At 39.6% G+C, this 24,115-nt stretch overlaps 1 protein-coding gene across 1 annotated transcript; it reads right to left on the reverse strand.

The window, feature by feature from the left end:
* Nucleotides 1-613: 613 nt before the first annotated feature.
* smyd2a (SET and MYND domain containing 2a) lies at nt 614-21,048 on the reverse strand. The gene is made up of 12 exons (XM_076299664.1): nt 20,582-21,048; nt 19,517-19,580; nt 17,971-18,081; nt 8,533-8,593; nt 7,859-7,983; nt 6,826-6,893; nt 4,246-4,348; nt 3,194-3,304; nt 2,707-2,830; nt 2,253-2,427; nt 1,966-2,074; nt 614-1,560 (listed from the first exon to the last, which is right to left on the reverse strand). Exons 1-12 carry the CDS (start codon nt 20,752-20,754, stop codon nt 1,483-1,485), a joined length of 1,302 nt encoding a protein of 433 aa, XP_076155779.1. The 5' UTR covers nt 20,755-21,048; the 3' UTR covers nt 614-1,482.
* Between the last annotated feature and the right edge of the window lie 3,067 nt (nt 21,049-24,115).

Below are 24,115 nucleotides of genomic sequence, written 5' to 3' on the forward strand. Positions count from 1 at the left end.
GCTTAAAATGTTATGCTGAGGCACATTACATGTTTCTTGAGTTTGCTCGCTTTTAAACACAAAATAATGTTTTCAAAAAGGTTACCTTTAGCAGTCATGCTTTCAACATTGCACGCACGCTGTGTCTTGTTGCATTACTGTAAACAAACAGCAGATGGAGTAATGTTGTCCACAGCAATCCCAGTCAACATGCCACACCATGCAGTGTGTAGGCTAGACCTATTCTTACACCTGCTAGCGTTATCTTAAACAATATTTACCCTTATAGTTTACTATATCAAAATAAAGTCACTATTATTATGTGGTTATTTTACTGAGACAACTCTCAAATGGAGATGCATTACAGCAGTTTTGATGTCTGTGGAGACCAGTCAAATACCCATAACCACTGCAGTTACATGTGGGAAAGGGAAACTGGCCAGACACAAAGTGCAGATAAGTTGAAGCAACTGACAACGATGGAGTACCATTGCCATAGTTACAGTCACAAAGCACATACACCTCTTCATATACTTTTACAAGCTAAATAAATAGGCACAACCATAAATTTGCACAGGACCAGGGACAATAACCTTCAGATAAACCTAAAAAGAATAAACAAAACAAACAACAGTGGTGGTTGAAATTGCATTTGGAGTTTATTTTTGCAAGTTTGATGCAATAACAGTATACGTTTTTTTCTGTCGCATTCCAGTATGGCCCATGCCACATATCAGGAAACAACAGAACAACAAACCAGAGACAACATTTCTGAAAATGAAACTTAAGAGAGTGGGCTTCCAAAGTGTGCTCTAGTTCTGATGACAGTCAATTGGAGAAAAAAAAAAATTATCACAGATAATCAAGACATTTCCACTGAATTTGATGCATTACCGTAATGCATGTGGTCTGTGCAAAATGAATCATGCAAAATCTTTGATTTTATCAACTGCAAATACTGAAAACAATATACATTCTTATCTTGTTCTGATTCACAATAGTGTTTTGCGTTTCCCTTCCATTGCTACAATAGGCAAGAGGACAGACGGATCCATTAAACAGTATGTTTAAAAATGTGGTGAATTTTATGTTTTGTTGTCTTTTTAAAAAAAAAAAAAGAAAAGTAAAGAAAAAGCCCTTGTTGTCTTAGGCCTAGTGCAGAATATTCTTCTGACAAGGTGCTGTAGCAAACACTTAACAAATCCACAAAAAGATGTGAGACACAGGTGTGTAACTTGCAATGCTGAAAGGTGTGCACCACCACAATTGTCCACATGTAACATTTATTAGAAAGAGTTGAATATTGTTCTGACATCGCTTGGTTGTAAGGACTGAAGTAGAGGTATAAGATGCATGCCATGCAGCTTTGTTGGTGCAAAACGTCAGGGTGGTCAGGCTCATAGATATATATATATAGGTAAATACCGCATTGGACTCTAGAACGTATGTCAATGCGCTATCCATGTATGTCTATGGTCAGGCTCTCCTCCGCTCCTCTCTTTTCTATTCCTCCATCTCTCGCTTGACCTCGGCTACGTAATGGTGATCTTTGCCATGAGCAATTTCCATTATGGCCAGTGCCTTGAGGATAGGGAAGAGACATAGTGAAAGATATGAACATGCATTAAAATAACATCAGATATATTGATCCAACATTGTAAGGAAGGGTGCACTTCCTAAGAGAAAAGACCAAGGTCCTAAATATGTTTGTCATAACAACATCAACATCAAAAAATAGGAAGGGGCATCCTGACAGCTTTTACTGAGATGTAGTGACTGTATTTCACTTCACTTGTGAATTAAAGCATTTTTGATTAGCAAACTATAATAGATGAGCAAATCCCATGACAATTTTCTGAACCTAGAAGTTGTTCATCTATACTGTAGACACCCAGAACAATCCCAAGGGCCTACACAATAACTCTAGGCAGCAGCACCAACGTCTTTATACAACTACATTTTTTGGGTAAAATTAGGACACTTTACCTTTTTTAAAGCCTTGACTCCAAGTGACTTCTTTTCCAGTCCTAAATATAGTCTACCTAGCTTCAGGTACATTGAGGCTGTGTTCAGAGAATAAAGAGGATAGTGCACGCTGCAATAACAAGGACAAGAAGCAAGAAAAAGAAATCAGCTCACAAACTTCAACACAATGCACAAATCAGTAACATCCAATATCACAACTGCATTACCTGTATGGCATTGTGATTTTCTTCTTATATTTCATGCACAAATCAGTAATATCCAATATCACAATTGCACAACTGCATTACCTGTATGGCTTTGTGATTTTCTCCCCATATTTCATGGCTCCGTCCCAGTCTTGCAGGTAGAGGCACACTCCCATGGCTTGGTACATCATGTGAAGCATGTACACATTTGTGTCTGCAAAGATGGTGCCCATCTTCTCCAGACTCAATTCACAGATTTCCAACAGTTCATTTGGGGGTGCAACAGAGTCAAGGGCTAAAAATAAGGGTGTGTCTACTGACTTTATGTATTGATCACTGTGTCAAAATGCTTGTCATACTACTTATATATTGTGCAAATTAAGTTTTGAAGTTGTTAAGTTTATAACAAGTTACTGTGGCCCCATAGTTCTCATGAAACAACATATGTTCACATATTCTGACATTTGAACTGAGAAACCTACAGTAGGAATCATATTGACAAGGTTATGCCACACAAGTGTGCTCTAGAGGAAAGCAAGGGAGCAAGAAAGGATATTCTTGTAATGCTTTGCCTTCCGGAACTCCTCGATGACGTTCTTGGCATACCTCACCATTTGTCTGATTTCCTCTGGCTCTGGGGGCGAGCTCAAGTTCTTCCGGAGCTCCATCTTGGCCTTATCCTGAGGAGGCAGAACATTGAGTCAGGGACAAAGGAGATCCCCTTTTAGTTATGCATTGTGACTAAGTAATTTGCAGTAAAATGCTGGAACTTGATATCTGATACTTGAAAATCTGAATGAGATTGAGGCTAGCTAGTAAAAGGTTAACTGCTGTGGTGTCTTGTTTATTTTAGTTTCAGTCAGTGCTTGCACAGTAGTCAAAAAGCCAAAATAGGGTTTTCCCCGTCTTTGAGAAAATGTAAATGAAGTCCTTCAGCTAAAAATGGGGCTCAGACATTCAAATAATTGGATGTTTCCGATAATTTAGTCGTACATGTGGCAGTGGCACTGAATGATTCAACTTCCTTGGATTGAAGTGCTGACCTTAGACTTTGTGGTGCACTCCTTACAGTCACACTCGAAGAAGTAGGAATCAATCAACCTCTCATTCCGATCTTCCGTGGGATAAAGCAGGTCGATATAGCTGTTGAAAATCTAAAGCAAGTACAAAACAGGGATAAAACACATTTGCTACTAATATTAGGCTCAAACATTAATGGAATGTTTTAGAAACCCATGTGTCCGCAAGGAAATAAAAAAGTGCATGCTCATATGTTTATACATGTACTGGAGTAGGTGTAGGAGTAATAATAATAATAATAATAATAATAATAATAATAAGCTTTATTTGTATAGCACCTTTCATACACAGAATGCAGCTCAAAGTGCTTTACATTTGAAGCATGTAACACAATAATAGTCAGTCAGTCATTATCAATCACTTTTGAGTATCTTTTTAATGTAGGGGAATGTGAACTGTGTATTTACATGCACAAGCAAATGTGGGAGTATGTGTTGGTACAAGCCAGAAACCCTGTAAAACGTTGCAATGTGTTTTTTTTATTTATTGCCAAGACAGAAAAATGTGGCTAAACATAAGAAATGTGACATTTTGAAGGCAGGATAAAGTGTTTCTTTGTTTTAAGTCTTTTGACACACTGCAAATTTCTCAAGCAATGACAAATGTAAATGAATGCATAAAAACACCTGAAACAAAGAATGAAGATGCTAATTGGAATACAATTAGCATGGTAATGTTCACTTCTCCTGTCCTGTTACAAATGCAAAATTATGTTGGGTCCGGAAATTTATGTTTTTGATACCAACCTCCACATTGCACTTTTAAAGTAACACAATGTAGGAAATTCCCCTTTTCTGAGAATTCTCAATGTACAGTACTGGATAACTATTTAGTGTTAAGTTGTTAGCGGCTATCCAACCCATTTAAAACCCATGAAAAGGGTCATGTTTCTTCCTGTGACAACAACACAATACCAGGCGTTCCAGGTGCGCATGGGCAAGATTAGAGACTTCACAATCACAATCATTGTTGATTTCTTCTCAGTTGAGAAGATGCTAATGCTGCAGAGCCTCACCTCTTCCCCAGGACTAATGTCCTGCACTGCCCTCACTTCTGCTGTTGTCCCTTTGTAGGTCACAATGACATTGGGGCTACAGCTGTGGTTCATCAGAGCAACACTGCAGGAAGGAGAGATGGAAGATTTAACCGAGCGCAGCCTCAAAATAGAGAGTGATGCAGAGGCTCTGTGCAAGGTGAGCTAAAATAAAATGTCCTCAAAATGCCAAAACACAAACAAGCAACACTAAAAAAAAGAGCACAGTCATCTTTTCAAAGAAGCCAGTTCAGTGCGGACCACCATAACATCAATGTACTGCATGCCTAGACCAAAAAACATTCTCCTCATGTAACATTCATAAACACATTATTACAAAGCCATAGCTTTCAAGAGAGAATCTGTAACAGTCACCTCACTAGTCATCCATTTCTCCTGATGGACTCAATCAACACTTTGTAGCAGGGGCAGCGTTTAAAAGCTTACACACATCCCAGTGTCAGTCAGATTGAAGGATGTCTTATGCCAGTGTAACAAGGCTTTATGGTTTGAAAACCTACTGTATTAAAATATTTCTAAGCCTTAACATTTTACCCTATTCATATGTACAAAAACTAGGCCTGTCAAACGATTTGAATTGATGCATTTCGCGATTGAATTTCGCGATTAATTGCATATTTTATTTCCAGAAGTCCATATTAACAGTGTAAAGCAATTCTTACCCAGGGCTTAAAATTCATTTTTCAAAATGGGGGGGAATTCCCCCCTTAGGTTATTCATGTAGGGGGGATTTACACAATTTGGGGGGAGGGGGGGGGGGGGGGGGTCAATTCTGATACCAAGTCAAGAATTGCGATTTCGATACTTCTTCGATACTTTTTTTAAAAAGTGTTTGATTTTGGTGCCCACACCACCCTGACGTCATCAGTAATATATACTGTAGTGGGATCATTCACAACAGTGGACATCCTAGATTCTGCTTGACTCTCTCCACACACACAAAAACACACACTGAAAATGATGGCTTATGTGATATGTTTCTATTTCATATATTTTTAAATTCATATAGAGTGTATTTAGTTAATAATGTATTTTTTAATGTATAGCATTTTACTAGTAACTAAACATATTTAGTAATATGAATGCTTCATTTTGACGTTTAACGTATAACACTTAGGCATATCTTTAATGTGGTGTGTAGGTCTAATTGAGTGCACATTGGTGATGAGTAGGTGTAATTGAGTGCCTGTCACTTTAAGAAAATATGTGAGAGTAATTAGCCTCCCTTCAGCCTGACAGTTTTAGGCTAGTCGCTAGTGAATAAAAGTTGTGCATAGTGCATAAGGATATGTGGATGCAAATCATTATGTTTTCTATGTCATTAGATACAATAAATGTTCAAAAAATGAACAAGTCGAAGACAATCTTTCTGGGATCAAGTGTTGACGTGACCTGAGCTAGCAGGATAGTTACCAAGGAGCTCTTTCCAGATGTAAAAGTTTGCCATGGTTGCGCAGCCTATTTGCGTAAGCGCAAAGTGGTTCTCTCTCTCTCTCTCTCTCTCTCTCTCTCTCAGTGTGTGTGTGTGTGTGTGTGTGTGTGTGTGTGTGTGTGTGTGTCTGCGTCTGCATGAGGCTATGTTCAATTCAACTCGGTAGTTGATCCGTCCGGTCAATAGCACCGCATTCACGCCACTTCATGATTATATTAACGTCATCAGACAGGCTGTAAAAGTGTATGCGGGAATTTCTTGCATTATGATGGCTAGAGTTGCGGGACTTGAACAAATTATGCGCAATACCCGCAATCCCGCAGTGAAATTTAAGCCCTGCTTACCAGTGTATCTTGATCATGAATCAAATGAAAGCAAAGAAAGTTACTCTATGAACTTAACTTTAAAACGTATTTGATTATTTCAAATACAATTTCAAAAAATGTACAGTGGGCCTGAGGCAACACAATGTATTCTTCTATACACAGGCACATCTATTAACAGGCATAACAAACAAAAAATACTCCATATAGCCTATATTCCTTATGACCTGAGATCAGATGAAAATAAGGAACTTTTCATATTGAGAAATATGCACAAGTGCATGTGCAAAATGCAAAAATAACTGAATCTTAATTTACATGGTGGCGGTGGCAAAGTGTGATGCTGGTGTGCAGAGTTGTATTGAAAACAATGGAATCTAATGTAGGCCTAGGCTAATTGAATGTCGAAAACGCAGTGTGCCACACTCATTAAACGCCATTCAGCGTTTAATCGATTAATGCGATTAAAAAAAGGAACTTGTTATGCTTGGTCCTTAATCACATTACGATTAATGTGTTAACACTGACAGCCCTAATAAACAATTCACCAACTACGAATAATAATATAAGGGATGATGATGCAAGAGTAAAATTACTGTCTAAAATAGTTTACTTTGCAAGTGTGCACATCTTTCATTAAAGTCCTGTTGAAGTTATTGTTATTCTGGAAAAACTAGACACAGATTAAAACTGCACTCAAGAGGTTCAAAAGTTATGTGTGAACTGTAGACTATACTTGGGGACTGGGCAATGGAATTATTGCAGTAACTAAAACAGGAGACTTACTCTGGAAATACTGCGGAGCCTAAGTGAGACAACTCTTCATCTTCAATTGTGAACCCATTGTTGTTAACCTGTTGGCATAAAAAGACTTTCATTAAAATGTGACTATTAGTGGATTGCTCAGTGATTATGTAATCAACAGAATATGATTCCAGAATGTTGTAGAGTGTAGAACTACTGATTAGAGATCAATGTATTGACTGATTAGAGAGTGAAGCTGTCAATTCATTGGTTTTATTCAATGTAATACTGCGGGAAGATTGGCACTTGGGAGTTACCAGTTACCACAGTATAAGTGCAGTGTCAATTGACACTATCAGCACTGCATTAACAAACAGAGCAGCTGAGAGGTGAAGAGTGAATGGGAAAGGTTGGGGGTGATCCTAGGAGGGAGAGGGAGAGAGAGATGTTGGGAGTGGGGGTGGGTCCTAGAGCAAAACTCGAAACTAAATCCATTAAGACGCAGAGAGTGAATCTGTGTGTGTGTTTGTGTGTGTCTATCTGTCTGAGTGCATGCATGCTTGAGTGTCTGGTTGAGAAACAGAAGAAAGTGAAAGTGACTGAGAAAGCTGTAGTGGAAGCAGAGAGGAAGACCTAAAATGAGCGGTGTATATGTGGAAGTGAACGAGTACATGGGTATGTGGTGGCCTCTGTGGTATGTAGTAGTGGAAAGGCCTTTTAAGGTGGTGAGACCTCCCAGAGGAAGGGGGGGGGGGGGGGGAGAGACAGCTGGTAGTGAATGGGCGCAAGCAGCTGGGACACACAGGACATTGGGGGATACCACATGGGCAGCACCACATGGGCGAAGCCATCTTGGCATCAATCAGGCCTTAATGACTTGGCCAATGCTGACACATTAACATAACTCTGACTAGTGACTGCTGACATGCTGCCTCATTCAATAATAAGCCCCATTTTGTACTGTGAAGTATGCCCATCACCACAGGAATTAAAGAATGCCTTAAGATTTTAAAAATATAAATTCTCTCACAACTGCAAGGCTAGATGACTAATATTTACATATATGCTCCATTACCCCAGCAAAAAGCTCATTGAGAGTGGCCTTGTCGGGGAAGTCTAGGTGTCGTGAGTAAAAATGATGAAGTGCGGCGATGTCGGCTTCATTCATCTCGTTCTTCTCATTGTCAAGCTTGTCAAGGTCTGGGGAGAGATGACGGATTCCTTGAAAAATAACCTCAACCTCAATATACCACAGATTTCTTTAAGCCCAGCAGCAGTAGGCAATATTATTCTGACATTTATAAGCAATATCTAGCATGGATTTTTTTTTAATTATTATTGGACTAACTTTTGTTGAAATTGTGAAATTGAAATTGTATTACAATTGTACATTTATACATTTGATTATATTAATTATTAATGAAAATGGAATACTATCTATTAAAACATAGGAAACACATAGAATTGCAGCCTAAAGCTGCAACGGATGTCTGATGCACTGAACATCTCTGGCCGTCCTGACTACAACAGAAGGTGTCTTAGATACAGTTGTATGAATCTTATTACAGCTCAAAATCATCAAGTAAAAAGCAAAGAGTAAAAAGTATTCAAGTGAGCTCGTAACTCAACTTCTGACCATTTTCCATTTTATGAGTTTGTGAGGTCACCTAACACTGACAGTACATTCAGAAAATAAACACTTCCTGGTAATGTTCATTGAAAGCATCATGATTGTTCAGCTGTGCTTACGTGACTCAAACTCGCTCAGTGCTAACAACCGCTCAGACGGAGTCCTGTCTTTTTGCAGTTTCTGTTGAAAAGGAAAACACAAAATTATGATTTTCACAAATGCATTACAAGGGCTCCAGCTGAAAAAAGTACTATTGATTGATTCAATTTATTCCAGTTACGCCCTTATAGGTGACAACTCGCAGTGAATGCATCTGGCTAGGACTACTGTGACAGTTTTGCTAAGAATTTCGGTTCGCCATCTGGAAGTGTATGTTCTGTTCTTGCCCAGTTACATGTGATTGAATGAATGTCAATGCCTGTTGTACAAAGGTTAGGGTAACTGTTGTCAGATAGAGAAATCTATAGAGACAGCATGCAACAATATGCATTTGAACTTTTTCACACATTTGAACACTTTTTGAAACATGCTTTCATCTTTTTCAAATAAATGTTCATGATGTACTTTAATGAAATCATATGAAGGATAGATAAGCACAGCTGTTGTTCCAACTAACCGCCTAGTCAATGTTCAGTGTAGTTCTGTTTGGATTGGACCACCCTACAAAAATGTAAAGACCTTGCCAACTAAAATGCCTGCAAAGACTTTTTCAGGGGCAGCTGTGCAGTTGTTGGTGTTTGTAAAGCTTTTTTCCAGGCTTTTTCAGTAGTTAAATTGGTAGTTTTTGACCCAAAACAATTTACTGTGGTTTTAATCCCAAGATCATTATGATATAGCATAACAAGCTCGCACTCCCTGACAACATGTAAAAGTGTGCTTCAGCAGCACTAACTTGCCAACTCCAACACCTGTAATTGTATTTCAGAGGAAAAACACAGAAGGTTCTCTTTCCTATGCTACATAGAGCTAGTCTTCTGGTGATCAACCACTAGTTACAGTTACACAGGTAGCCAGCTCTGCAGTTACAGTTCATGACAAGATATAGCCAAAATATGCCCACAGTGATGCAATGTGATTTGTGTGAGAGACTTCATCTATCGCTACAAAACCTGACCAGACATTCCACTCCTGTCGACATAGGCCAAGTGAGGCTACTTTGTATTGCCTTGTCAAGTCAACATCTTGTGGACCTCAGTGGACGACTATTATGGATGAATGAAACGAGAGCACTAGACCTCTTCCCTGTTGTCTCTTTCCCCAGCGACTAAGCACAAGTGTTCACGAGCACCTCTCCCACACATACACTCAAACAAACGGCAGCCAGTCATTTCACACACTAAAAATCATACCTTCAGTTTGAAAGAAAAAAAGACTCATATACAGCGGGGAAAATAAGTATTGAACACGTCAACATTTTTTTCAGTAAGTATACTTCCAATGAGGCTACTTGCATGAAATTTTCACCAGACATTAGTATTAACTCAGATAATCCACCCATGTAAAAAAATCCAAACATTAAAGTCCATAGGTAGATTTAGGTGTAATAAAGTGGAATGACACAGGAAAAAAGTATTGAACACGCCTGCTGAAATTTCTTGTGGAAAAGCCTTTATTCGTAATGACAGCTTCAAGGCATTTCCTGTATGACGAAACTAACCAGTTACAGTATTCTGGTGTGATTTTGGCCCATTCTTTTCAACAGATAGTCCTTTAATATTGAAGATTCCAGGGGTCCCTCTTGTGAATCCTGATCTTTAGTTAACTTTCAAAACTGTTCAATTGGATTGAAGTCAGGGCCTTGATTTCCTTTCTCTGAAACCAATTGAGAGTTTCCTTTGCTGAATGGTTTGGATCATTGTCCTGCTGGAAGGTCTAGCCATGTCTCATCCTCATCATCCTGGTGGATGGTCAAGATTCTCCCAGACCAAAATGACTCAATTCATCATTCCTTCAACTGTATGAAGTCTGCTAGTACCATGAGATGAAAAACAGCCCATACCATGATGCCACCACCTCCAAACCTCACTGTTGGTAGGGTATTTTTAGGGTGATGCACAGTGCCATTTCTCCTCCAAATATGGTGTGTAGTATGACATCCAAAAAGTTAAATTTTGCTCTCGCCTGACCAGAATACATTCTCTCAGTATTTCATAGGATTGTCCAAATGTTGTGTAGCAAACTTTCAACGAGCTTTGACATGTTTTTCTTCAGCAATAGAGTCATGCGGGATGAGTGTGCATAGAGGCCATGGCGGTGGAGTGCATTACCTATGATTTTCTCTGTAACAACTGTACCAAGTCTTTCTGGAGCTTTCTCCAAGTGGTCCTTGGCTCTTGGGCTACTCTTCTGACTATCCTTCTGACTTCCTGGTCAGAAATCTTGCAAGGAGATCCTGTGCATGGCCAGTGATGATGCAGTGATGTTCCTTCCACTTGCAGATAATGGCTCCAATACTGCTTGCTGGATGCTTCGGAGGTTTTGATGTGCATCTGTAACCAGTTCCATTGATATGTTTTGCAACAATAAGGTTGCAAAGGTCTTGGGAGAGTTCTTTGCTTTTACCCATTATGAAATGTTTCTTGTTTGACACCTTGGTAACAAAAAACCTTTTTATAGCCCACCAGTATGTACTAACCCAGCTTATATCAATTTGCACAGATAGGAGGGATAATTTCTCTAACTACTTATAGATTCCAGTTTGTTCCTTGCCATTTCTTGCCTTTGAGTACTGCTTTTTCTTAGCGTGTTCAATACTTTTTCCCTGTGCCATTCCACTTTTTTACTCATAACTCTACTTTTAGACATTAATGTTTGGGTTTTTATATATGTGTGGATTACCTAAGTTAATACTAATGTCCAGTGAAAATTTCATGCGAATAGCCTCACTGGAAGTATACTTACTGAAAACAATATTGACGTGTTCAATACTTATTTTCCCCGCTGTATATCTGGTTAAGAATATACCTTTATATATCAGTTATGGGGAACAGGAGGGATTTCTGTGTGCATTTCCAGGATATTTTTGAAACAGCTTATATTTAAACCCCCAGGCCAATGCTCTGATTAGTTACAGTGATTTGGTTTCACAGTGTTTTAGAGAACACTTGATCACAATCGAGTGGTAACAGTACATGGATCAAACGGAAATAGCCAGACTCAGAGCCAAGGTAGAGTTGCGACAATGGGTGTTCAAAATTCGTTAAGGTCACGTGGTTCATGTAAACTTCAAAAAGTTCCCGGAAGTGATTGACAATGGATTAGAATGCATTAAATAAGCTACTGTTCAATGAGAGACAGAGCCACAATTGTGGGTAATTGACAGACAATAAATGCATTGATATACAATATTTATAACACAGTGCAATTATTGTGTAAACTGTGTAGTTATCCTACCATTACAACAATATTAAATTAAATTCCAGACCACCTGCTAAATATCGGAAGGTGACCTTTTCTTCTCCCTTTTACGTATGCGTCACTTAATATTAGTTTCTGTACAAAACCAAGACGGGAGATTCTTTAGAAAACACAATAGCACCCACCCCATAAGTGTAGCCTAGTCTTATCCAAATTATCATTATAAAAAAATGACCTAGTACGTGACTCAAGAGCTGTAAACAGTCTTTTTGAGACTGCGTGTAGCCTACAAAAGCTCATGGATATTTTAATTTTGCAACGAGAATAAATAACCAGGCTATGAACTCATAAACAACAGCATTTTGTCACCGTTTGTCATTCATCGTGCTGTGAATACAGCATTAAGATGCTAGGCTAAAGAGCTTGAGATTCAGAGAACCTGCATAGTTGTGCTCATCCTGTCAGAAAATAGCAATTTGATCAGTGATCATGCATCATATCAGCACAAGCTTGGTTTGAAACTGGTTTCTGGGGATGGGGTTTACATGATCCTTCACTGGGCTAGTGCCTGCTGTGTTAATATGACCGTGCTAATGCTAACAGCTGCAGCTCCCTCAAATCTATATAGGTTCTCATGCATATTAGGCTAGCTTTTGCCAATGAAAATGAATGCAATATAAAAAAAAACAGTAGGCTACTGCTCCTAACTGAAGAAACGTTTACGTTACTGTAAGGAAATTATTATTATCCAGGGTTCTCAAGTTTTGAGCTCAGCTTGGAGTGAGATTGGGGGGGGGGGGGTTGATACCTTGAATTTGTCATTGTAATCTATACATCCTATATCTTGTTTTTGTTTATTTTTCAGGACAGTCAGGGATTTGTACCCATCTGGGAAAGTATAATGCATAGCCTATGTCTCTTATGTCAGCCTTATCAAGAGAAACCATTTGTGTTTTTATGCATGTCAGTAGATGACGGTGAAGATGGTGAAGGCTATTGAGTGGGATTGTGTGGTTGTTGTTAAATGTGTGTGTGTGTGTGTGCACGTGTGTGCATACTGTATATAGTTATATAGTTCACAGTGTGTGTGTGTGTGCGCACGTTGCATGTTCTATATAGTTCTTGTATATAGTTATTGTGCATTTGTGCACGTGTGCATGCTGGATATAGTTATTTTGCATATTGTATAGTTCTTGTGGGTTTGTGTGTATGTGCATGCTGTATATAGCTATTTTGCATGTTGTATATAGTTCTTGTATATAGTTATTGTGCATTTGTGTACGTGTGCATGCTGGAGATAGTTATTTTGCATATTGTATATAGTTCTTGTGTGTTTGTGTGTGTGCATGCTGTTATATAGCTATTACCTCCTCCAAGGAGGTTATGTTTTCATCGGGGTTTGTTTGTCTGTTCATCTGGAACTCTTCCTTACATTAGCAGGCTCTCCTCTTGGTACCAGAGTTTGTGGGCAAAGCCATACTACATGTTGTGGTTCTTGTATCTATATGTTGGGGTTAAATTCCCTGACAGTTACCAACAATGTTAACAACAAACTCAGCTTCACTGCTGCAAACAAAGTTGGCTATATGCTTCGCCATATAACGAACCAGCTAGCCTTGTGATAACAAAATCTTTACCTTTTGTTTAGTCCACTGAAAGTTATCCACATATCAAACGATTAAATACACAGTTATGGAGTAATTGTTTTGGGGAAGCAGTTGCACTATATATCCACTTTTGCTGCCTTTAAGCCATTTAAATCCATAGCCTAAATGAGCATTGCACATGCGTTACAACTTGACGTGATGGTGAAGCTAAATGCCCAAGAAACGTCACGTCATAAAAGTTGTAGGCCTATAATGCAAAAACGTATGACAGCTTGTTCGTGGTGGTGTAGTGCTGCTTAATTGAAATGGGATAGGCAAGGGTTATCTTATATTCGGCTATTACGTGTGGCACATTTATTGGGCTTTTAGCCTCTTTTAATTTATTTGATAAACTTGATAACTGATAAAGACTGAGCAGCAGAAAAGTCATAGTCGATACATAAATCGTTTATTATTATAATTAGGCTATTGATAGCCTACTATTACTTTACTACTATTACTGTTATTATTATTATTATTCGGATGAGGAAAAGGAATGTAAATCTGAGTCTGAAATGTTTGCTACAAACAGTCTATACTGCTGTAACTGCACTGCTGTTATTAATTGTTAACTTCCGGGAACTATTTGAGGCTTCCATTAGCTGCCATTGTTGGAAAAAAATGGTACATTAGCGTCAATGGAGTTGTCGCAACTCTACCTTTATATGGCTCTGGCCAAACTCATTGAACTCCCATTCTATGTTGTCAGCTCCCAGCACGGCTTTAACCAACATCTACAAATTAGATTTGTGAGCCTTTTATCACAGTCTCCAAAATAATCCTGAAGGCTGTGCTGCAGATTTATAAATCACCTGCATCTTGAAACAAATACCCAAACAGTCTATGCATTTTTTCAAGTATGGCAAAGATAGGTAGACTTTTTCCCGAGATTTGTTAATCACAAAATAGGTAATACACTAGTAAAAAACATCAGCAACAAAAACTCTTAGAAGCAAAGAAACACTTCAAAAGTTCAACAACTTTGAGAAACAGAGAACTTAACAAGACTCATCTTATGCGTTCATGCAGATGAGGGGCCATGAACTCTTTCTGAAGTTCAACAAGAAATGGGGATATACCGGTAGTATAAACTAAACTGTACTAAACAGTCGTTGCTAGGGACACCTTACCAGAAAGACCAGAAGCTATAGATATTACTCTTGATAATGTACCCTCAAAATAGCATTGTTGGTAACACAAATAACCGTCAGTTAACATTGCCGTTGTTTGAATTCTCGTGTGTGTGTAGAGATTTTAAACAACTGTTGTGTGGACAGAATTAACATTGTTTTATTCCACTGCTTGGTTGAATTTCCCATTGTCCTACGTAATTTAGAACGACCATTAACCGTATGTTATTTGCACACCTATGAAGTAGATACATTTTTTTGGCCATATCACACTTATATATTAATTCGCCGAACTCGTTGTGAAGTTTAAATGAACCGTCACGTTGCATCTGAGCTGTAAAATGCAGACGTTCAGAACATAGTAACATTGTAGCATATGACGGAGGTGGCTTTTAGCTAGATGGATGACAGCAGGCTAGGTAAAATAGCGATGTTTCAAATCTAAAGTTCATCAGAATCTTGGGATACGCCCGCTTGACAACAAGAGAGATAGAACTAACGACTGGCCTTTGGCCGTAGCAACCATCCATTTAGAACTAGTAACGGCAGTTTGTTAGCCTAGAAATCTAGACGCACCCTAGCGGCGGCAAATTAATTTGCTCAGCCTGTACGTCTAGTATCAAACCATAGGGATTTCTATTGGCTGACGCCGTGGACGTCATCCAATCACAGCGCTCTATTTTGTTAGAGAGTCTTAAGGCGGGCTTAACAGGATGACGACAGTCCTGCGACGGTGAACAACAAGGAAGGTGGCTATGGCGAACGAAGAGCGGTTGTTTGAATCGGCGTTGGCGTCAACTTTGGAGGAGTTGGACTTGTGTTGCTTAACTTTCAAAGAAAAGCACAATGCACTTAAGTCATTCCTTTCAAAGAAGGATGTATTTGCCGTTTTGCCGACCGGATACGGATATGGTCGTAGCGCTGGCCTATTGCATGCCTAGGCACTAGGCAGTTTGAAAGACAATTCTCTGCCCGCCCCTTGGATTAAGCGAGGTGAATGGCTCGATTCCAGACTATACATTTCAATGATATAGGATGGCCCGCCAGGCTAGCAGTTTGTCCTGCAAGTTGAGAAATTAATTGATATGTGTCGGATAGGGATCGACCGATATATCGGCCGGCCGATATATCGGGCCGATATTTACGTTTTTTACGTGTATCGGCCGATAAGCGGCTGCGTTCGCCAATAGTTTCCCCCCGCATTATTTACATACAGGCGTCCACAGGCAGCTCTGTGTTGCTGGAGAAGCTGCAATTCACGTGCAGACTGCCCCTCCCCCACAAGTGCTGAAAGCCGGCTCTTCAAGACAACAGTAAAATTTAAACTTTCAAAGCATCTTTTAACTGTTTGACTTAGCTAAATATTGCCATACACTTTGAAGGTGGAAGCAAGTTTGTGGGTCCAAATGGAAAACACGAATGATAGATAGATAGGTACTTTATTTAATGCTTAATGCCTCGTTTATAGAACTGCTTGCCATTGTATTTAGGGAGCTGCAAATAGCTAAGTTGTAGGCTAGGCTAGCGGTAGCTGTTACAAACACTGGTCATTAAGTAATGCCAACGTTGTTCCGTGGTATTTGTGGGAGTTTTATTCAGCGACCACCTGGCTGAGTTTTGGACGCGTGTGGTGTGTGTGTGTGTGTGTGTGTCTCCCTCCCTGAATGCCTCTTCTATAAAACTGCTTGCCATTGTATTTAGGGAGCTGTAAATAGCTAAGTTGTAGGCTATCCGTATGGTAGCGGTAGCTGTTACGAACACTGGTCAATCATATGATTAAGTAATGCCGACGTTGTTCCGTGATATTTGTGGTAGTTTTATTCAGCGACCACCTGGCTGAGTTTTGGACGCGTGTGGTGTGTGCGCGTCTCCCTCCCCTTCTCCCTTCGAGCTGGGCGGAGTTGCCATCACAGTGATAAAAGCTTTAATAATGAGAGACGTGTTATATGTAGTTAACCATTAATTCGTGTTAACGTTTACCATGTACCAGACATACCGTGTATGCCTTACTTGTTTAGAGCCGTTTGCTAACGTTATCATTATCAATCCAGTTCAATAGTTGTTCGTCAGCTACCAAACAGACGTTTGTGTGTGCATCTTTGAGACACACGCATCACAGCGATATGAGAGTGCTGCGCTACCGGAAAAAGAGATTTTAAAACTTTGAGAGATATGTTTTATACCTTTTGACGTTGATGCCGTTTAGAACAGAAACATCTGACACCACGTTATTTTCTTCGGCGGATTTATGTTCTGTGATTGACAAATCTTGCAGCTTTTTTTAGAAAAATATAGACATAGAAAAAATGAAACCATGCAGTCTTAAATTACAAATCAAGCACTTTATTTCAATAGCTTTTCAGGCTTATTGTTTTCTTAAAGTATTTAAATGTGTTGACAAAGGACATTTTGTGATGACCTGAATTATGTCTTATAGTCAGCAAGCAATGCATCATCAAGGCTGTAAGATGTTGATGAAAGCATTTTGCACAGTTAACCATATCCATTGCACCCATCCATAAGTTCAATAAATGTTCCTTTTTTAAATTGAGACTTATAACATTTGTTATCATAATTTGTGTAATTATGTGTCATTTTTATGATGTAAATTGAGGGAGCAAAATAAAAGCAGTATCGGCTCCAAATATCGGCTCAAGAAAATCGGCAGCCTGTATCGGTCATCGGCTAAGGCTGAGGGGAAAAAATCGGTATCGGTATCGGCACTAAAAAATCCATATCGGTCGAACCCTAGTGTCGGAAGAAAGTAGTTCTACAAACAAGACAGTTTTAGCGATTAAAACGTTTAAATTGTAACAGGAAATGAATACAACGCATAAGCGGGATAATGGAATAAGCGGGATAATGGACTCCACGGTGGTCTGTTCACAGAAGTTAATGCACTTACGAGGTTTAAACCTCGTTCGCTTCGCGTCGGGCCATTTTACAACCTTGACCGTGCATTAACTTCTGTGAAAAGACCACCGTGTCGTCCATTATCCCTTACTTGTTTTTCCCTGGAGAACTTTAACCATCTGTAGGTAAATTATCACAATGATCCAATCAGAGCACATGGAATGTGTCATGTGGTTGCCCAGCAACATTGTTTAGAAAGTTGCCCCATGTATCTTCAGCTTGATGTGTATTTGAATTATTTGTGCCCCCTCTGCAGTAAAAGCAACCCTGTTTTTATGTGGGTCATAAAATTACATTAGCTTTTTAACACCCACAAACCTTTGGGGATCCGTTGTTTCATGAGGGGTGTCCTAAACTAACCCCTTTTTTCAGGATTGTGCACCCTTGTTGCCCTCATTGGCATCCTCAGCTGTCTCCACACAACAACTTTATCCCTGCCTCGACACTCCCTCCCTCCCTCCCTCCCTTCTCTCCACCATTCCCCATCCCTTCTTTTACTCCTCCTCCTCACCTGTTTCACAATGATTCTGGCCACCAGCCTGACCGTCTCGGAGGGGCACCAGTTCTCACCGTAGGCGCACATGGCTGAGCACTCCAGCTTGTGCATGGGCCAATCGCCTTTCTGTGGGAGTGACATGGGTCAGTTTTTAAAAAGTACAACACCCAGTCAGGCACAAACCATCTAGCTGTTTACAGACAAATGCCTTGAAAACAAAAGACAAACACTCCCCTGCTGCTTTTTTTTTTCTCTTAACGAAAAGCTAAATAAATACTAAATTCACCCCCCCCCCCCCCCCCCCCCCCCGTCCCCTTTGTTGGTGAGTCACGCTTTACACAAGAAAAGGACAGAGTGGCCTAAGCGGGGGAATCTCGGGAGAGAAAAGACTGAATTAATCTTAACACTGCCTCTCTGGTGGCTGGGTAGAAAGGGATATACAAAATCCTGCATCTTGGCGAGTAAACAGCAAATTGATCCCTAATGCAAAGGGATGGATTGCCGTAGCAACGAGTTCAGATCAAATGAATCCTTTCCAATAATCAGGTGGTGTATGGAGCCGTGTTTTCAGGCCACTGTTTCCTATTTTCCTTCTCTGTATTATTTTTAAAACTCTGCAAACGTAAGCTTTTTGGGGCCTAATTATCTACTTTTCCTCTGATACACATTGGATTAGACTCTTCATTAGGGTAATATCATATCACCACTTGCGCAGTATATTATATCTTTCGCCACTGCTGCCAGTGGCGAAAGATATAATATTTTTAATTAAAGCATTAGGCAGTGCAAAAAGGTCTATACAGCTATTAACTAACAGCTATTACTAACTATTGCAGTATATTTTATTTGTCTGCTGAGTTATCAGTATAATGTGATCTACATATTATACTGCCCAGGTGGTACACAACAAATGGTATTTCCAGCTCTATTTACATTTTCGGTAAAAAGTATTGCAATATATCGCAATATGTATTGTATCGCAATATCCAAATATATTGGACAATACCTCCCATCCACTACACAACTTACTGGTCAAACAAAAACGTGTTTTCAGTTGGAGGCTACGCCAACTAAGCTGTAAGAAGGACAGATACAGAAAGACTTTTTTTACCCACTGCAATAGCACTTTATAACTGTATTGTATCCTGACCCATGTATTGTGATGCGATGATCGTATCATGAAGTCCTTGCCAATACACAGTCTTACTAAAGTAAACATAATTTGACTCCATAAAACATGTGACAATAAAACAGTCAAACATGGGGTTAAATTGTGATTCTGTAATGACAGAAATATGCAATTATGTATAATTCTCTGCATTTCATTTTTCCATTATGTCTTGAGTAAAGAGTCCTTGTTCAGTTTAGATTTGTAGTCATGTTGGTACTCAACCAATATTTATATTAGCTAATTTTAGCAGTCTGTGTGTCATGAAATGGCCTGGGCTTAGCTCAGGCGATAATGGTTTCTTGTATATGGACAATGATGGCTGATGATGTAACTGAGCATCTCTCTTTAGATGTATGAAAAGTGGACTTGTATGTATATGTCTCCCTTTACCTGGCAATCCACATTGCAGTAATACGCCTGTTTGCATTTTCCACACTTGGACAGGCCTTCTTGTCTGTATATCAAAACGAGAAGGAAAACCTAGGTTATCAAAAGAGCACTGCATTACTCTCTCTGTAAGAAACACATTTCAAGAGGGTCTTAAGTGACATACTGTCTTAGGACGTGCCAAGACATTTATAGGCACAACCTTCTCAGTGACCATTTGCCATTCAGAGCAACGCTGTTTCTAGAAAGAGCTCTGTCTCTACAAACTTTAGAGACATTGGGCATAGTAAACGGGAAGCCAATCAAAACAGGCTGTAGCATAAGTCTAAAATGTATAAGTTGAAATAGTAAACAATTGCATAAGATATTAAATGTTTTAAGTAACAGCTGGTTAAATACATGTACGCAATTATTTTTTTTTAACATAGACGTAGATCTGTTTAACAACCAATAAGCACAATGTAATTTTATTGATGAAATAACCAGTTACAAGTAATTTCCTTTCTTTAGAAATCAATCGATGTAATCAGCTGATTGTAACATGCTGGTGCCCATATTCATGACAGTATCACAATGTGAAAAGGCCCATAAACTGCCAAAAATAATTACGATCCGGTAGTTACACGTCCTAATACCAGCGACGAAGCACAGGCCAGTGTCAACAGGCCAACTCCCATAGCAATCTACTGACATTATGCACATTAAGATAGCGTTACCTAACAGTACTAGATAATACTACAGCCACAGTCCCCCCTGTCTGCTGTAGCCTTTCTGGCATTGCTCATGCCAGTGTTGCATTAAGTTTAGTGACTCTTTACTGCCTGCAGACTCGATACATATGTCATCATAGTCATGATACAATCAATTGTTTTTGCATGTTGCTCTGATAGACAAGCTAGTTGCTCCTTAGTTGAGTTATAAGTGCCTCAGATGGGCGTGACAGTATAGGTAAAATTAGTGTCGTGTTTGCCTTATCCTTTGTCTTCATCACAGACACATAAATCATTACAGATCTACACAGAGAGGTAACAGTAGCAGTAACACTAACCATGATTTTGAATGACATACCTCGTGAAGCAGAATTCACAGTGGGCACCTCTCTCATTCACTGTCAAGACGTATGCGTAAGCTGGACAGGAGAACACGAGGTCCCCTACTTTGAAATGTTTCAAGGCTTTTAGTCCTCGACCTTTGCCAGGGCTCAAAAACCTATCGGTGCCTTCTATTCCTTCACTTTTCATTTTGTCTTAAGCCCTTTCTGTTTTTAACTTATAGTGGACGACTCCAAGATCAGTTAGCTAACGCTCGTTTCTAAGCTACAAACAATGCAGTGAGCTAGCCAACAAGCACACTCAATGCGTGCGGCTTATAACGTGAACCCTCGCGGCCTGTAGCTACTTGAAGGATGATGATGTTCAGCCGATATATTGAGGCTTGCTAGTGTGACTAGCTAACTAGTTACTGCAGAAACCGTGCTTGATACCACCCCTTGCTAGCCTGCTAGCGTCGTCCTAGTAAGTGGTCAACCCTGTGAGCCAGCCCAGCTAACTCAGTGGGCTAAGCCAAGCTGATGCTTCATGATTATGGATTCCGAGCTGTCTTAAAGCCCGTTAGAAACTGCCGTATACAGTCAACGTGTTCACTGCTTATCAGAAGTTGGCTAGAACTATCGGGTTGCGGCTGCCAAACTCATATGACAGTTTTTCTCAGTCGCTTTGGTGCATTTCTCGAATCATCATTAACGCTTGCACAACATAGTGCACCTGCATCACAGGCCTACAGTGAGTGGATTACCCTCAATAGCGCGTATATGTTGCACAAAATGCTTAGTCTTAAAAGCAAGCAAAACTAGCATTTAATGCTAATGAAACTGTTAGAATGACAAATCCTTACGCGATTGTTTATAAGTAAGATTATGTAACTCTTAACGTCTTTTGTCATGTTATCATTATGACAGTTTAGCCTACTCTGTAAGTATTCTCTAATGAATAATGCATAACAGCTACATACAAATCAGTACTAACTGCAAAGTTACACACTATTGTATTGTGTGTGTGTGTGTGTTTTGGTCGAGAGGTTGATTGCTAGACACTGGATATGTTTCAAAGTTATTACAGTGCTGAAGGCCTGTTCATAATTTGTTTACAGAAATCAAAGGCCTTTACTGTACTTTACAGCAAAAGGAATACACATGACATCTAGTTATGACAAGTTTGTTTTATGGGGTAGGACTATTTAGCATGGTAAGTGCATTTTGACCAACATGCCATAGCAGTTGAAAATGTAGCAGACATTTGTACCAAATTAGTTGCATAGATGTACTGAAGCATTTGCTGTCTGTTCAAGGTCGGGAGAAATGTGCTTTTATGATGTGCACAAGTGACAGGATGATATGGAGTTTGAACAAGTAGTTTTGAAAATTTCAATTCTGATCTGAGAAATGCACCAAAGCAACTGAGAAAAACTATAAATTGATCATCTGATTTAAAAAAAAAAAAAAAAGTCCTCTGGTTTACAGCACAGAAGAAATGCACTCAGTGAAAAGCAATGAAAAGCAAGGCAATCAACTCAAAATGTGGAAGAAGTACACAGTCTTTAGCTCTACTTGTTTTATGCTGCCACCATGGGGCCATTCAGCTAATTTCCTCTCTGTGCTCCATGCAGCAATTTTTGTCATAATTTTATCATGTTATAAGTTATTAAAACGTTTTTATCTTGTAGGCCGACACATGAATTCATATGCCACGTGTTGTTTTGGATTAATCAATGCTTTGTTTACAATGTTATTGTTTTTGTCATGTTGTTCTCATTAAGGCTTATGTTAACCCTTGGCCGTTGCGCTCCTCCAAAGAAGGTCGTCTGGTACACATATGGCAATCCAGAATATTCTCATCTGTGGTCCCCCGATGGTGGAACGACCTGCCAAGTGCCACCAGAGCAGGGACGTCCCTCTCTGTCTTCTAGAAGCTCTTAAAGACCCAACTCTTCCAAGGTTACCTCCTCTCTTAATACTTCTAACAACCTAACACACTTACAATGCACTTCCCTCTCCCTTCCTCTACCCACTTCTTCTACCACTTTCTCCTCCTACCACACTTTGACAAGGACATAATGTCCGCACTCTTAGCCTCTAGTAATAGTATTGACTGCAGTAGTAATTCCTAGCTAAGGTCTCCTTTGCACTGTAGTTTCAATCTTGTTGTCTTTCTGTAAGTTGATTTGGATAAAAGTGTACTAAATTAATAAAATTAAATGTAATGTTTAAAGTTCACCTCTAATTTAGCACAACTATGAATATAGCTGCAAGCAGCAATGCGGGGGTTGTAGCAGTCTAGCTGGAGGACGTTGCCATGAAAGTATCATGGTGTTACGTCAAGGACAAATTGGTAAATACGCTCAGCAAGTTTAGCCGAAATATTAGAGCCCGACCGATATAGGATTTTGAAGGCCGATAGCGATACAAATATTTGTTGATTTAAAAATCCGATATTCCGATATATCGGCCGATATATTTTTCAGAAATATATTATATAATATATATATTTTTTCAGAAACGCGCAACAAAACATTAACAGATTTCCCTAACATTAGTTATTTGTAGTTATTTATGAGTATTGAAAAAAATAATATGATAATGCATTTTAAAAACACAAAAACCGACTCGGCTGGATCAGCAGTTGCAGGATGTGTGGGGCGTTATACACGAGTGTTGCCAGCAGGGACGGTGTAGAGTGCCCTCTGGTGGACAAACTATACAACGCCAACACTCATGACATGTTTGAAGGGTGTTTCGTCCGTTTTATGTGTGACAAACATGGATGCCACAACATATGCTCACTAATCCTAAATAAACAACTGTATTTGCTTAAAATGTAGTGTAAGACGCTTGTGAAAGCTTTCAAGTGAGAAAAACGGCAAATTTCGGCAAAGTTCACATTAAAACTGTTGGACATGGACTACAAACAAACTATAACGTGACGACAAAAGTGATGACGTGCCCCTAACTGGGCAACTCTGTTAGCAAAATCAAGCCCCAGTTTCCGACCTCTGACTCACACATGACGTGACGTGAATGATGCGGAATGATGACGTTTTCACTGGGAAAAAGGTTTTTCCGATGCCCATGAACGCTAGGGAAGACCATGCTTTGGGGGCTATGCCTCCAGTTTTGATTGGCTGTATTGGGTGAACACTATCCTAGAAATCTAGACGCACCCAAAATGTGATTTGCAGCCAGGGTAGTCTAGCAACTCTCCGTTGGCTTGCGAGCTGGAAAAAACAAACTTACTTCGGTCAGGCCAATCACATCGTGTATATGTAGCAGGGTTGATTGTGTTTCCCTGAATTTCCTCAGTGTAGTTAATTTCCCTAAGTTCTATGTGCACATTTTCCCACGACTCTGGGGTACAGTAGGTAGCAGGGGGTGTGGCGTGGGTGTGGCAGGAGTTGTTTCCCACGGTAGAGACCCCTTAAGTTTTCATGTAGCCCCCTCCTCTGCCTCTTTTGCGACTGTCCTGAGGCAAAGGGGTTATTCCACATTAATTCAACCAGAGCCCACGCACTTAGGTCTCAAACAAATCTCAAACAATTACAAGGTGTACC

The sequence above is a fragment of the Alosa pseudoharengus genome, unplaced genomic scaffold (genome assembly GCF_046254945.1).
Source record: "Alosa pseudoharengus isolate Yale_2024_CS ecotype anadromous, Long Island Sound unplaced genomic scaffold, YU_APseudo_1.1 YU_APseudo_1.1_scf_22, whole genome shotgun sequence".
Taxonomy (NCBI): domain Eukaryota; kingdom Metazoa; phylum Chordata; class Actinopteri; order Clupeiformes; family Clupeidae; genus Alosa; species Alosa pseudoharengus.